We start from the raw sequence: 12,611 nt of genomic DNA, 5'->3' as shown, positions 1-12,611 counted from the left end.
GAATTTTTCAGTCAATATCCAGTTATCGCTCTGAGTCAGTATTCAAAATCAAAGCTGGTAAAATCATCAACCAAAAAAAAACAGTGTGTATTCGTTACCAATAATACGCTTTATTAATATTTTTAGTATTAAAATACACAAACCACTCAAACACCACGATTTCAAATTATAAACCACAAAACATTGAACATTGACACCACTTTAAACATATAGGCAGGTAAAAGTTCGTACATGCAATCAACGGACTTTTGATCTAAATTTATACCCGGCTGAGTATGGCATGTGGTTATTGCCATGGAAGGTCCAGGCAGCTGACATGGGACCAGAAGTAAACACCATGTCTTGTAAACCATTCCTACCCTTCGTAGTTTTAAGTGGAATATCCTGTGAAAGAATATTACGGGTTTAGCTAAGCCAAATACATCTATAATATCTATGCCTACGTTTGCAGTAAGTGCTTGAAGTCGTAATCTCGCAGTATGTAATTAAAATGTAACTTGGGTAAATTAAATATGATCTGTTTAAATTCTTGCTCAAGCTACAATACGTTACAAAGAACTAAGAAGCAACCTCAAATTCATCATCCTCCACGTCGCCCATCAAAGATCCGAATAAAGACATGTTGATTAAAAATTAATCTGCAAGGAAATCCAAGAATATATCACAATTCAATTATGTTTTGCAGCAAGGATTCACAGGGTATTTTCCGTTGAATCCGATGATTATCTCAAGAAAATGGAAATCTCTAGTAAGTCAGCCAGTCACAAAACGCCAATTTCACAACAAGGAAAACCATAGACAAAAAACAAAAAGAATGAAAAATAAAATGTTGCCAACTGCTTCGAATGAAATGCGCTCTAATACCTAGTTACGTCCATGAGTTCGCATTATGGTCGTATTTGTCTTATTATCAAACTTGCGAATTAGACACCGATTTAAAAACATTACTTGACTAAGAACGGGTCTGAAGCCAGGAGGAAGCTATGCTAGATAAGGTTACCACCTGTTACCGTTATTATGGTCCAAAAATATGAAAAATTAACACGTTTATAGTAGGTACCTATCTTCTTCATCCACATTCACGCTTCCCGTGGTTTTCTCGCCTCCACGCGAGGTTCTCTCTCGCGTAAGTGTGGAGCGTGCCTATGTATCAAAGCGAATTTTTCAGTCAATATCCAGTTATCGCTCTGAGTCAGTATTCAAAATCAAAGCTGGTAAAATCATCAACCAAAAAAAAACAGTGTGTATTCGTTACCAATAATACGCTTTATTAATATTTTTAGTATTAAAATACACAAACCACTCAAACACCACGATTTCAAATTATAAACCACAAAACATTGAACATTGACACCACTTTAAACATATAGGCAGGTAAAAGTTCGTACATGCAATCAACGGACTTTTGATCTAAATTTATACCCGGCTGAGTATGGCATGTGGTTATTGCCATGGAAGGTCCAGGCAGCTGACATGGGACCAGAAGTAAACACCATGTCTTGTAAACCATTCCTACCCTTCGTAGTTTTAAGTGGAATATCCTGTGAAAGAATATTACGGGTTTAGCTAAGCCAAATACATCTATAATATCTATGCCTACGTTTGCAGTAAGTGCTTGAAGTCGTAATCTCGCAGTATGTAATTAAAATGTAACTTGGGTAAATTAAATATGATCTGTTTAAATTCTTGCTCAAGCTACAATACGTTACAAAGAACTAAGAAGCAACCTCAAATTAAAATAGAGATCAGAAACTGATATTACCTTTGCGGCGGCACCATCACCTTGCGGTTTATTAACATCCCCAACATCTCCCATGGGAGCTGAAGATGGTTCTAATTTGTTAACCATTTGATTATTAACAACATTATTTGCTATAGTATCTCCTCCAACTCTCTCAACGGGCACATGACGCGGCGCCGATGTATTCAAAGTTTCATTCAATTTTCCCTCAGAATGAGTGTGATGATGTAAAGGAGCGTTGATATTCTGTTGAGTAAACGACTGGGACCCTTTATATTGATTGTACAGGTGTTGTAATTGATTACGGCTTGGCGTTCGGCCCAATTTATCATTGCCCATTATCGATGTCTTACTAACAGTATTTTTAACGTTGCTGAATGTCTGAGGTTGGTTTCTTGTCGCTTGTTTTGCAGGTATTGGTTGTGGAGATAGTGTTTGCGGTCCGGACGGCGGAGGAGCGTGGTACATTTTGGCATCGAGCATTTGTACAGGCTGACCTAGAGTGTTGTAATAGTAATTTTTTGGATTCTTAATGTGATGAGAATAAGTGATTGCATTATTTTTTGCAGTGTCAGCTGGAAATATGGGCTCCATAATCATTTGATTGGGATCAGCTTTAGGTGTTGCATTCTGCATTTCAGCATTAGGGTTTGCCATTTGTTCATAGCCACCAGGAAGATTAGGAGTGTTTGTAATAGCTCCCGTATTAGGGTCGATAAGCTGCTGCGGCATTTGTTGTTGTGGCTGCTGTTGGTACTGGTATGTTGTTCTACTAAGATCTGGTTGGTAATGCATTGCGGAACCAGTTGCAGCAGTATACACCTGCTGTGGCGGTACTTGATAAGTATTTGTATTATCAACTTGTTGTTGTAAGGGAGATTGTGGTTGAATAGGTATTTGATATTGTCCTGGCGTTTGATTTAGCCCAGGTTGTTGCTGCGGCACGACTTGCTGCTGTGACGCAAATTGTTGCTGCGGCACAAGTTGTTGTTGTTGCATAGATTGTTGCTGAGGCACAGGCTGTTGTTGTTGCAAAGATTGTTGCTGTGGCACAGGCTGTTGTTGTTGCATAGATTGTTGCTGTGGCACAGGCTGATGTTGTTGCATAGATTGTTGCTGTGGCATAAGTTGTTGCTGTTGCATTGGTTGTTGATACTGGACAGGCTGCAATTGGTTCTGATAAGGCAGTTGCTGATTGGTTTGAACCATTGGAGCTCCTTGAGATGGTGCGTTACCAGATTGAGTAAAACCTGTGTTCACTAAATTAGCCGCATTGATTGCGGGTTGCATAACACTACTATTGGGATCGATAACTTTCTTTCCATGCATCAATTGTTCCATTGCCGTCATTGCTGCTTTTTGTTGATTGGCAGGATTCATTTGTATTGCTATTGCCATGGGGTCAAATCCTAAGTCACCTTGCATGACTCCGGGAAACATTTCGTTGAATTTCTTTATACCCTGAGCATGATGACCGTATGATCTATTAGTTGCCATTGGTTGTGTATTTGCCTGTACATTCTGGCCCATACCACTAGTGTTAGAAGTCATGTTATATTGTGGGACATTATTTTGTGGCATAGTATTCATTGCATTTCCTGAATATCCATTAGACATGTACTGTGTCGTAGGATTTTGAGAATAATAACCGACATTATCTTGTCCGTAATTGGTGCTTGGCATTCTTCCGCTAGTACCATAAGTAACAGGTTCTAAGGGTACAACCCCTACTTGACCATGCGGTGACTGTGGAGCATTAATCAACATGGAATCATTTAGCTGACCATTTTGCGTTGGAGGCACACTATCGGGCGTTGATGGTTTGTCGCCCATCATCATTTTCATGATTTGAGATCCCATTCCACCCATTTGATTTGATGGTTGATTCATCTGATTCATTTGTCCCATTGATTGTCCCATCTGGCCCATATATTGATTCTGCTGGCCTGGTTGCGATGCGTTTGAGTTACTCATAGCCATGTTATGAACAGGAGGCATTCCACTCGTCCCCCCGGCCTCATTCAGATTGCCAGGAGTCATACCAGGCACATTTCCCTGTCCTGTCATTGCTTGGTTCATTGGAGAAAGTCCCATTTGAGCTGCCATAGGATTATTCATGACTGTGTTCGCTGGGGAAATTGATTTCAAGTCATTATATACTTCGTTTACGATTGGTTGCATTAAGTTTTTGTTTAAATAATTGTAGGTATCTGCATAGAGCTTTGGTGGATTACATTTACCTATTCCCATACAGGGTTTATTCATGCATTGATTATGATTGTTCATCGAGGAATATCCTTCACCGGCGCAAGGTGAACCATGTCCATGACAGCAACCTCCCATTCGACATCCACCTCCTCCGCATGGTGTCATTGATGATCCCTGGCCAGGGTCAGAAAACAATTTGCCCATACAGCCACTGAAAAAAAAAAATGAGAAAATTACAACAAAATAAACAAACCTCTAATCGGCTTTTAATTACCGTGTCGGTTACGGCATCCCGATACGTTAGAATAGGACCACTTATCTCTTTTTCCTCGATGCCGTATAATAATTTATAATTATTAAAATGGTGGACTTTGATTCCATCTCTTTTCTATGATGTCGCAAAAGGCGACTAAAGGTCTAACCTTCAGTCAGAACGTCGTTAAATTAAATCAAGTGTACCAAAAATTTTCCATATAAGTACTTTCTATATACGAATTATGAGTATACTTCTATTTCCGAAATTCATTTCAGGAGCGAATTCTTGGGCAAGACTTAATATAATATTTTTACATACCATTCTGCGCTTTGCAGCTGGTTCACAACACTTCCTAATTCACTCAAAATTCTTTGTTTGTTCAAAGCCATTATAACGACTTATAGAATTTATCCTGCCCAAAATATTTTAAATTTACTTAAATTTTGAACGCTGACGTTTTACAAAAACTATAACGAGAGTATAGGTACTGAATAGTCAGAATTTATTTTATTTTTAATAACTTAAACAACGTCCAATTTCGAACACTGTTTTAGGCCAATAAGAAATATTTGGGGAATTCCACTATGAAGTTTACAAATATATTATTTATAATTTGTAAAAAAAAACCACAGATAATGTTCTTAGTTACATACTTAATTTTATATAAAAAAAGATTACTTAGACTATAGAAACCTTTTCATCACGACGTCACTAGGATTTGAACCCGAACTTTAACATTCTATTTATTAAATTTAAATTTTCCCAAGTTTTTTATAGCGTTCTTATATTATGGATTAAAGAACAATATAGTTTGTCCGCTTTTTACATCTCCATGCAATTTTGCATACGTAAAGTGTGGAAGGTATTTTTCACGCTGACAAGACCACGGGCCAAAGCTAGTAGTTTGAAATAGAGAATCGAACCAATAAGTTCTTTTTTGGAGTCAGGGGTCAGGGTAAACCTCAGAGATAGAGTGAGAGGGCAGATAAAACAGACATGTGCCTCTTAAAAAAGGTCTGCTAGGAGAGTAGCATCGGGCTCGAACCTCGACACTCACAAAGGGAAGATCTTTCGCCAGGCTAAGTGTTATACCTGGGTGGGAAACACTTCTCGAACGAGTAGAACAGGGTTTTATTTATACTCCAATCCATCCATGCTTACGCGAGCTAAATTCGCTAAACTCTAAATACAAATATAATAATACCTTTCAGTCTTTTCAAGACTTTTCAGGCTCTGTCTATCCCGCAAGAGAGATAGACGTGATGATATGTATGTATGTACTCTAAATTCTTTGTTTAGCGCGATGCCGTCAGAAACAGTGGCAGTACCAATGAAAAAGTTGTTGACGTATATTGTCAGGTTGATTGATGACCAGTCACTTGACTGACATTGACAGTGCGAGGCGCTGTGCGACTACGAGCGAGCGAGTGTCACAAAGAGAGAGGAATTTTGTTTGGAGTTTGGACCCATTTCCATTTGGATTCATTTGATTTTGATTGTTGGAGTTGTTTTGTTGTGTTTTGTATGTTTTAATTGTCTAATAGATAAATCATAATTAATTTCACTACTTGATTTTGAATTCTTCAATTTAGAGGAAAAGTAAAGCTGTGCCGTGTTCGTGATCGTCGCCGTCAGGAGGTAATTATAACATTTACAAAATGGGTAGAAAAGTGTACGTGGTTGGCGTCGGAATGACGAAGTTCGTCAAACCCAACTCTGGAAATGATTACCCGGAGTTAGGTAAAGAGGCCGTGTTGGATGCCTTAGCTGACGCTGGCATTAAATATGATGATATACAGCAAGCGGTATGTGGATATGTTTTCGGAGATTCCACATGCGGCCAGAGAGTTTTGTATCAAGTTGGCATGACGGGTATCCCCATATACAATGTAAATAACAACTGTTCTACAGGCTCCAATGCTTTATTCCTTGCAAAGCAACTTATTGAAGGCGGAAATGCTGACGTCATTCTTGTAGTAGGGTTTGAAAAAATGGCTTCTGGGCCCCTAGGCGGCGGCGCCTTCACCGACAGAACCAATCCTATGGACAGGCACACTTTGAAAATGGCAGAAATGGCCGACATCGCAGCAGCACCAATGACTCCTCAGTTCTTTGGCAATGCAGGCATTGAGCATATGAAGAAATATGGCACAACTGAGGTTCACTTTGCCAAGATTGCAGCCAAAAATCACCGCCACGGTGCAAAGAATCCGCGAGCCCAAGGCACGAGGGAGTATACAGTTGAGGAAGTATTGAATTCTAGGAAGATCTACGGTCCTTTGACTAAGTTGCAATGTTGTCCAACTAGTGACGGGGCTGGTGCGGCTGTACTCATGTCCGAGGAGGCAGTAATTCGCTACGGGCTGCAGAGTAAAGCTGTTGAGATTATTGGTATGGAGATGGCAACTGATACGCATGAAGTTTTTACTGAAAACAGTTTGATGAAAGTCGCTGGTACTGATATGACGGCTCTAGCTGCGAAAAGGTTGTATCAGAAGACTGGTATCTCACCGAAACAGATAGATGTTGTGGAGCTCCACGATTGTTTCTCTGCCAATGAACTGATTACGTATGAAGGGTTACAGTTGTGCGGGGAGGGGGAAGCGGGGAAGTTTATCGATGCTGGGGACAACACATACGGAGGGAGAGTGGTTGTGAATCCGAGTGGTGGATTGATAGCCAAGGGCCATCCATTGGGAGCGACCGGCCTAGCACAGTGTGCGGAGTTAGTGTGGCAGCTCCGGGGAGAAGCTGGCCCGAGACAGGTTGGTTAGCATGCTTCAACACAAAAATGGGGATTGTGCTATTATTGGAGGTGTTCAGTACTCTATGGGACTGCCTTTGTATTTGTCACATTGGGCTGTCTCTATCTCTCATTTTGTATGAGCCACATATGTTATGTTTGAAGCCAAGGGTGCACTATTTGCCACAGTGTATGTCTTATCAATACTTATGGTACAAACATTATCACAATGTGTGTCTAAAGTTCATAAGGGGCTTATTACAGTGATATAATATTGATAAAGGAATAACAATCAAAACAGCTATGCAAAATATCTTTTAATCTAATACCTATGTAATAACAAATCAATCAGCTTATGATAGAAATATTACAAATCTAATTTATTCAAAACATATATTTGGATAAATAGCAACTAAATAATTAAAGAAAACATTGTTATTGCTTTAGTCCAGTCTAAAATTTATTTAATTTACAATTTATTGAGCTGTACAACCTGTAGAAATAGGTAATAGACAAGAAATTAGATGTGAGAAAGCAAATGTTACGGCAAAAGAAAAATTTTCGTTTAAACAAAAGCACATTGTCGGTGACTTACATTTCATAGTCCAATATGAGCCTAAAGTCAGAGCTAACCCAATGCCCTGATAGATATAAGTCAAATTATATCTCCCTTTATTACAGACACAATCTAAATTAAATTAAATTTGCCTGCCCTGCACTGATAATTCTATCTATGCATGCCACTGATAATGGGTGCATGTAAAAAGAATATATTTATTAAAGTTTATACACTGTTGCATATGCGTATTATCACATTTGTAAAAATCCCTTAAACCTAGAAATAATATTTAATGTCTTATTACTTTTTCTGAGTATATTTGTTAAAAATATTAATAAAAAGAAAATAAAACGAAAAATTTACGAAAAGTTGGGAACACCCTTCTTTTTGAATCTGGTTGAAAATCAAGCCAAACATTTTCGTGATATAACAGCTACATAACCACCTTACTTAATTTTAAATACATTTGAATATCATTATTTAAATTTATCAATTGTAATCAGTAAGAAAAAAAATCTTTACAATCTAACTATGTACTTATTTCAATGTATTAACATATTAGTTGTCATAGAATTTACAGTTCTATTCTTAACCACGCTTGTATATACAAATCTATTTTTAGGTATAAAAATTACGGCTCAGTAAGTGAAAAAAAAGCATACTTTCACTTCACAACTCACTGCACTTTCCATTTTGATGATCATAAAAAGTTTAATCGTCAAAACTCTATGATTCACATATGGTACACTATAATCATGTAATATTAAAAAAATATTTTTAACTATAAGTAGTAATTCAGAATTTTTTTAATAATACATATTAAGAAGTGGTATGGTAAATACTGGTGGATGTGGTGTTGTACCGTTGGTTGTGTTGTCCTTGTCACGCCATCATTTTTATCTTGCATCTCAACTATTGCGTGGGATGCCAGATAGCGACACATATTTCCTATAGAGTACAATATGTCATTTCTATTGTCTCATTATTCCGATTTCTATACTTTTTCACTACTTATGTATGAGGATGAAGCGATAGAATATGCAGGGATCGTGGCAAATGGAAAGATGTAGTCTCTGCCTACCCCTCCGCGAAATAGACGTAATATGTATTGCACTCCTTTTGTAGTAAATAAGATATGTAGAAACAGTATAACTGAAAAATTTTCAAGGTTATGGCAAAACTAAATCAATGTGCATTCTAATTAACAGTCTCATCAACGTACAAAATTATTTTTGCTTTGAACAATGACAACCGCGACCCTTTGTTGACTTGTTGGACTTCGCCCCTTGATGTTGACGGCTTTGTCATGTACTTACAGTGGGCCACAAAGAAAAGTATACCACCTACGATACGTCTACACCGAGGATGTGATGCACCTTTTTATGTGGCCTTCTATACGATACCTACTTATTATTCAGAAAATAGGCATTTGCAGGCTTTTTTTTCACGTCATTTTACATTTCAATAAATTTTATTAAAGCTATATCTTATATATATAAAGTTCTCATGTCACAATGTTCGTTCCCGTACTCCTCCGAAATGACTTGACCGATTCTCATGAAATTATGTGAGCATATTGAGTAGGTCTGACATTTGATCAACATCTATTTTTCATACTTCTTAGTGATAAGGGTAGTCCACCATTAACATTTTTGTTAACTAGAAATTGCTTAAAAATTATTTATATGGCAAAACAACGTTTGCCGGGACAGCTAGTCTAATATATATGTATTTGTTGTTTATTTATTTGTCAAAAAGCTACAAACTACCTAAACACTTAACCCCCTTGAGTCTAGCGTCCCCTTCAAAGACCAGAACGGAACGTTCCTCGAAACGAACACCCTCCCCAAAAGGGTGCTGGTCCTTCGCCCAAACAAATCGACCACTGGTCAAAAAGGTGCACCAGCTGAAGCAACTCTTCCGATATTGGTCGCCTATTCTCCAAAAGGGCTTTATATTCTTTTCTGAATGTCAAATAAACGATGTTTTTTTCTTTCTGTCTGTACACATGCCTTATTTCCCCTTTACTTTTGATCTTGACCCTAAATTTGAAGAGGACAACAGGCCTCGAATCCCGAAGTTTGATGGCGGAGAATACTATTGGAAACACGCCAAGTCGAGAGCAAGGAAGATCAGTCATTTTCAAAGAATATTACTAATTAAAGGTTCTCTTTATAAAATTCATCGAGGTACTTAACAGTTGCTTAACACCTTGTATATTATACTTTTAAAATACTGTAGGTTCATGGCCACTTCTAAAGGCTAGGCAAAATAAGTAATGTGCATATTGTGCATACAAAATGAGGTATAAACAAGATAATCGTGTTCGTCGCGAACTTTGGCGACCTCATAGGTCTTCGCCCCCGTGTCAGTAGGGCTCGGTGATATGTTCAGTCGTAAAATGGTCCTATCGTTTATTGTTGTGTGATGTTTGGTTTATATTATTCGCGTAAAAAATAGGTAGCTTTTAATGATTCTTTCTTTTGTTTAATATCGTGTGATGGTCTTTTAATTTAGGTGATTTTTTTTTACTGGTTCGAAGTGTGTAATATTGTCACCAAAACTCCTCGTAAAATTGTAACAATTTGAACGTATGTATGAGGAAGGTGTGTTTTTCATATCAAAAATTCTTCGTATGTACAAAACAATCTTTGTACTTTTTATCTTTTCCCACCTAGATATATTAAAAACGATATAAACACACCTATCTTAAATTGTAAAAAGCCTGCATTACCTACACAATATATGTTTTTTCTTTTTCGTTTTTAATTGTAGGTACACTTACCAAAACTTTGTATTAACCTATAACGATAAGTTTTTAATGGAAATTCAAACGTTAATTTCAGGTGCCACGCGCGAGACTAGCTCTTCAACACAACTTGGGTCTCGGAGGCGCAGTCGTCATTGCAATGTACCGCAAAGGTTTCTCCGACGCCACCCCCAAAAATGTCGCTGTGGCTGATAGCCCAGACGACTTCAAAGTCTTCAAATACATGAAGATTCTTGAAGAAGCGATGAAAGATGATAAAGACAATTTAATCGAAAAAGTCAGAGGTATCTACGGATTCAAAGTTAGGAACGGTCCCAATGGTTTAGAAGGATACTGGGTCATTAATGCTAAGGAGGGAAAAGGAAAGATTACGTATAACGGCAAAGAGAAGCCAGACGTGACCTTCACCATCAATGACGAGGATGTGGCCGATCTTATTTCGGGGAAACTGAACCCGCAGAAGGCATTCTTCCAGGGGAAGATCAAGATCCAAGGGAACATGGGATTAGCGATGAAACTGACGGACTTACAGCGCCAAGCGTCTGGGAGGATCGAACAGATTCGGTCGAAACTGTAAATTTTATGGCCAAATCTAGATTTATTTTTCGGTTATGGATACGAGGTTCGGGGCATTTGTAAGCTTTCTCTCTGTCTATCTTATTCTATGAATTTATCGTAGGTAGAGGATTTTTATAAGCAAATTGTTACTTATAGTTCACATGATCACCCTAGGTGCAATAGAAAAGTTTACTGTTGAGAAATTTATTATTACTTTTTAATTATGTTATCATTCCAAATGGCATATTATATCAATATTTTTGTTAATAATATTTGTAATTATAATATAAAAGATTTGTACAAAATATGTGTAAGCGTTTTTTTTCCTTGTTGCCGTTACAAAATGCAACGATTATTTAAAAAAAAATAGGTAGTAAAGAAAAAGTAATCTTTATTGCGGGTCACAGACGAATATTCGCAGTCAGAGGTTTTTAATGTTTCTTTTGGTATTTCTTAGTAATTAAATCTTTTCCTTTTATATTATTGACGCAAGGACCTACTCATATACCTATCACAAAATAATTATATTATTTTTACAATGTTATAAATCTTCAAATTGACGTCTTATCTTCAAATACTGTTCAAAATATTCAAAACTTTATTTGTCATCTCGTCCGATCACCGAAGTTAAGCAACGTCGGGCGTGGTCAGTACTTGGATGGGTGACCGCCTGGGAACACCACGTGATGTTGACTTTTTCTTTTTCGAATATTTTTTTATATAGGTATTTATGTTAAGTCTTGTCACTAACCCCCGTCCTTTTAAGCGATAGGGAAGCAACCTGTTTAACTATGATTTAATCTCCAAGCCATAAATTTAAACGCCTTCCAGTGACTATTGTCTCTGTTGCCCCCTAATGATATAGACAACATTATAACATTATATTAAGTGTTCTCAAAGGGAATAAGGAAACAAAATAAAAGTCCTCTATGGAAATCATTCACTTTATTGCTCCACAAGGTACTTATAAGCTTTTTATTTTCAAGTAAAAACACACTTCGAAACCACACGTTACGAACATGTGTGTGCATAACAGAACATTTTAAGTATTTATCTCATAAACTTTATAATCTTAAAACTCTAATTTATTTGTATCAGGTACAATTTTATACAATCATGTTTTCACTGTCTGGCGCTTTTGTTTATTGTTTGAGAGGAATTAGTCGGCTACCTGCCATAAAATTTTTCTATATTGTATTTTTAGAAATAGGGTTGTTTTTTAGTAATGGAGTCTCAGAATGGAATCCTTTAGCGCGCCCTCTAGCGCAAAGTTGAGGAACTTTTGAATCTACAGTCACCCAACTATCTAAAATTTATGGCATTTAGCCGTACTTTTATTTTGGGTACAAAAATTATTTAGCAAAACAAAATTCTGATATAAACACACAATTCATAATCAAGCTCGTATGTAGTCGCAAAGGAAACAAAAATAATTATGATTACAAAATATGATAATGTATAAATTACATTCTCATTTATTAGGTACGCCGCCGTCTAGCGGACGGGAACTAATTTCGGGCAAGATATTGGAAACAAGCGATTTGTCTCTGTTTTATTTAACACAGTCCTAAATTTTTCGCTTTTTCTACACAATATTTTATAGATAAAAATTCTATATAAATTATCGAGAAATAAACATAAATACGTCACAACGATTTTGCTTTTTAATCTGGCCAATTCGATGATGCAAATTTAAAAGTTGTATTTTTTCTTTATACCTATTAAAATGTTGGTAACATTACATTTTTTATTTATTTTTTTGGGTCAAAGTAAAAA

General features: G+C 37.0%; 2 protein-coding genes and 1 long non-coding RNA gene across 4 annotated transcripts; 1 reads left to right on the top strand and 2 right to left on the bottom strand.

Moving 5' to 3' along the window:
* Nucleotides 1-88: 88 nt before the first annotated feature.
* Nucleotides 89-819, bottom strand: LOC106138823 (uncharacterized). The gene is made up of 2 exons (XR_001228733.2): nt 571-819; nt 89-384 (listed from the first exon to the last, which is right to left on the bottom strand). It is a non-coding gene; the product is annotated as an uncharacterized LOC106138823 (long non-coding RNA).
* Nucleotides 820-1,245: 426 nt separating this feature from the next.
* Nucleotides 1,246-7,629, bottom strand: LOC106138825 (uncharacterized). Of its 2 annotated transcripts, none has more exons than XM_013340106.2 (3): nt 7,544-7,629; nt 1,763-4,160; nt 1,246-1,541 (listed from the first exon to the last, which is right to left on the bottom strand). In XM_013340106.2, exons 2-3 carry the CDS (start codon nt 4,151-4,153, stop codon nt 1,395-1,397), a joined length of 2,538 nt encoding a protein of 845 aa, XP_013195560.1. In that variant the 5' UTR covers nt 4,154-4,160; nt 7,544-7,629; the 3' UTR covers nt 1,246-1,394. The 2 variants fall into 2 exon arrangements, with proteins under 2 accessions (XP_013195560.1, XP_013195559.1); XM_013340105.2 differs by lacking the exon at nt 7,544-7,629 and adding an exon at nt 4,524-4,652.
* LOC106138826 (sterol carrier protein 2) lies at nt 5,598-11,142 on the top strand. The gene is made up of 2 exons (XM_013340107.2): nt 5,598-6,970; nt 10,354-11,142. The coding sequence occupies exons 1-2, from the start codon at nt 5,864-5,866 to the stop codon at nt 10,852-10,854; spliced, it is 1,608 nt and encodes a 535-aa protein (XP_013195561.1). The 5' UTR covers nt 5,598-5,863; the 3' UTR covers nt 10,855-11,142.
* Nucleotides 11,143-12,611: the final 1,469 nt, after the last annotated feature.

Source organism: Amyelois transitella, chromosome 17, assembly GCF_032362555.1.
Source record: "Amyelois transitella isolate CPQ chromosome 17, ilAmyTran1.1, whole genome shotgun sequence".
Taxonomy (NCBI): domain Eukaryota; kingdom Metazoa; phylum Arthropoda; class Insecta; order Lepidoptera; family Pyralidae; genus Amyelois; species Amyelois transitella.
This window is presented reverse-complemented; position numbering and strand designations above follow the sequence as displayed.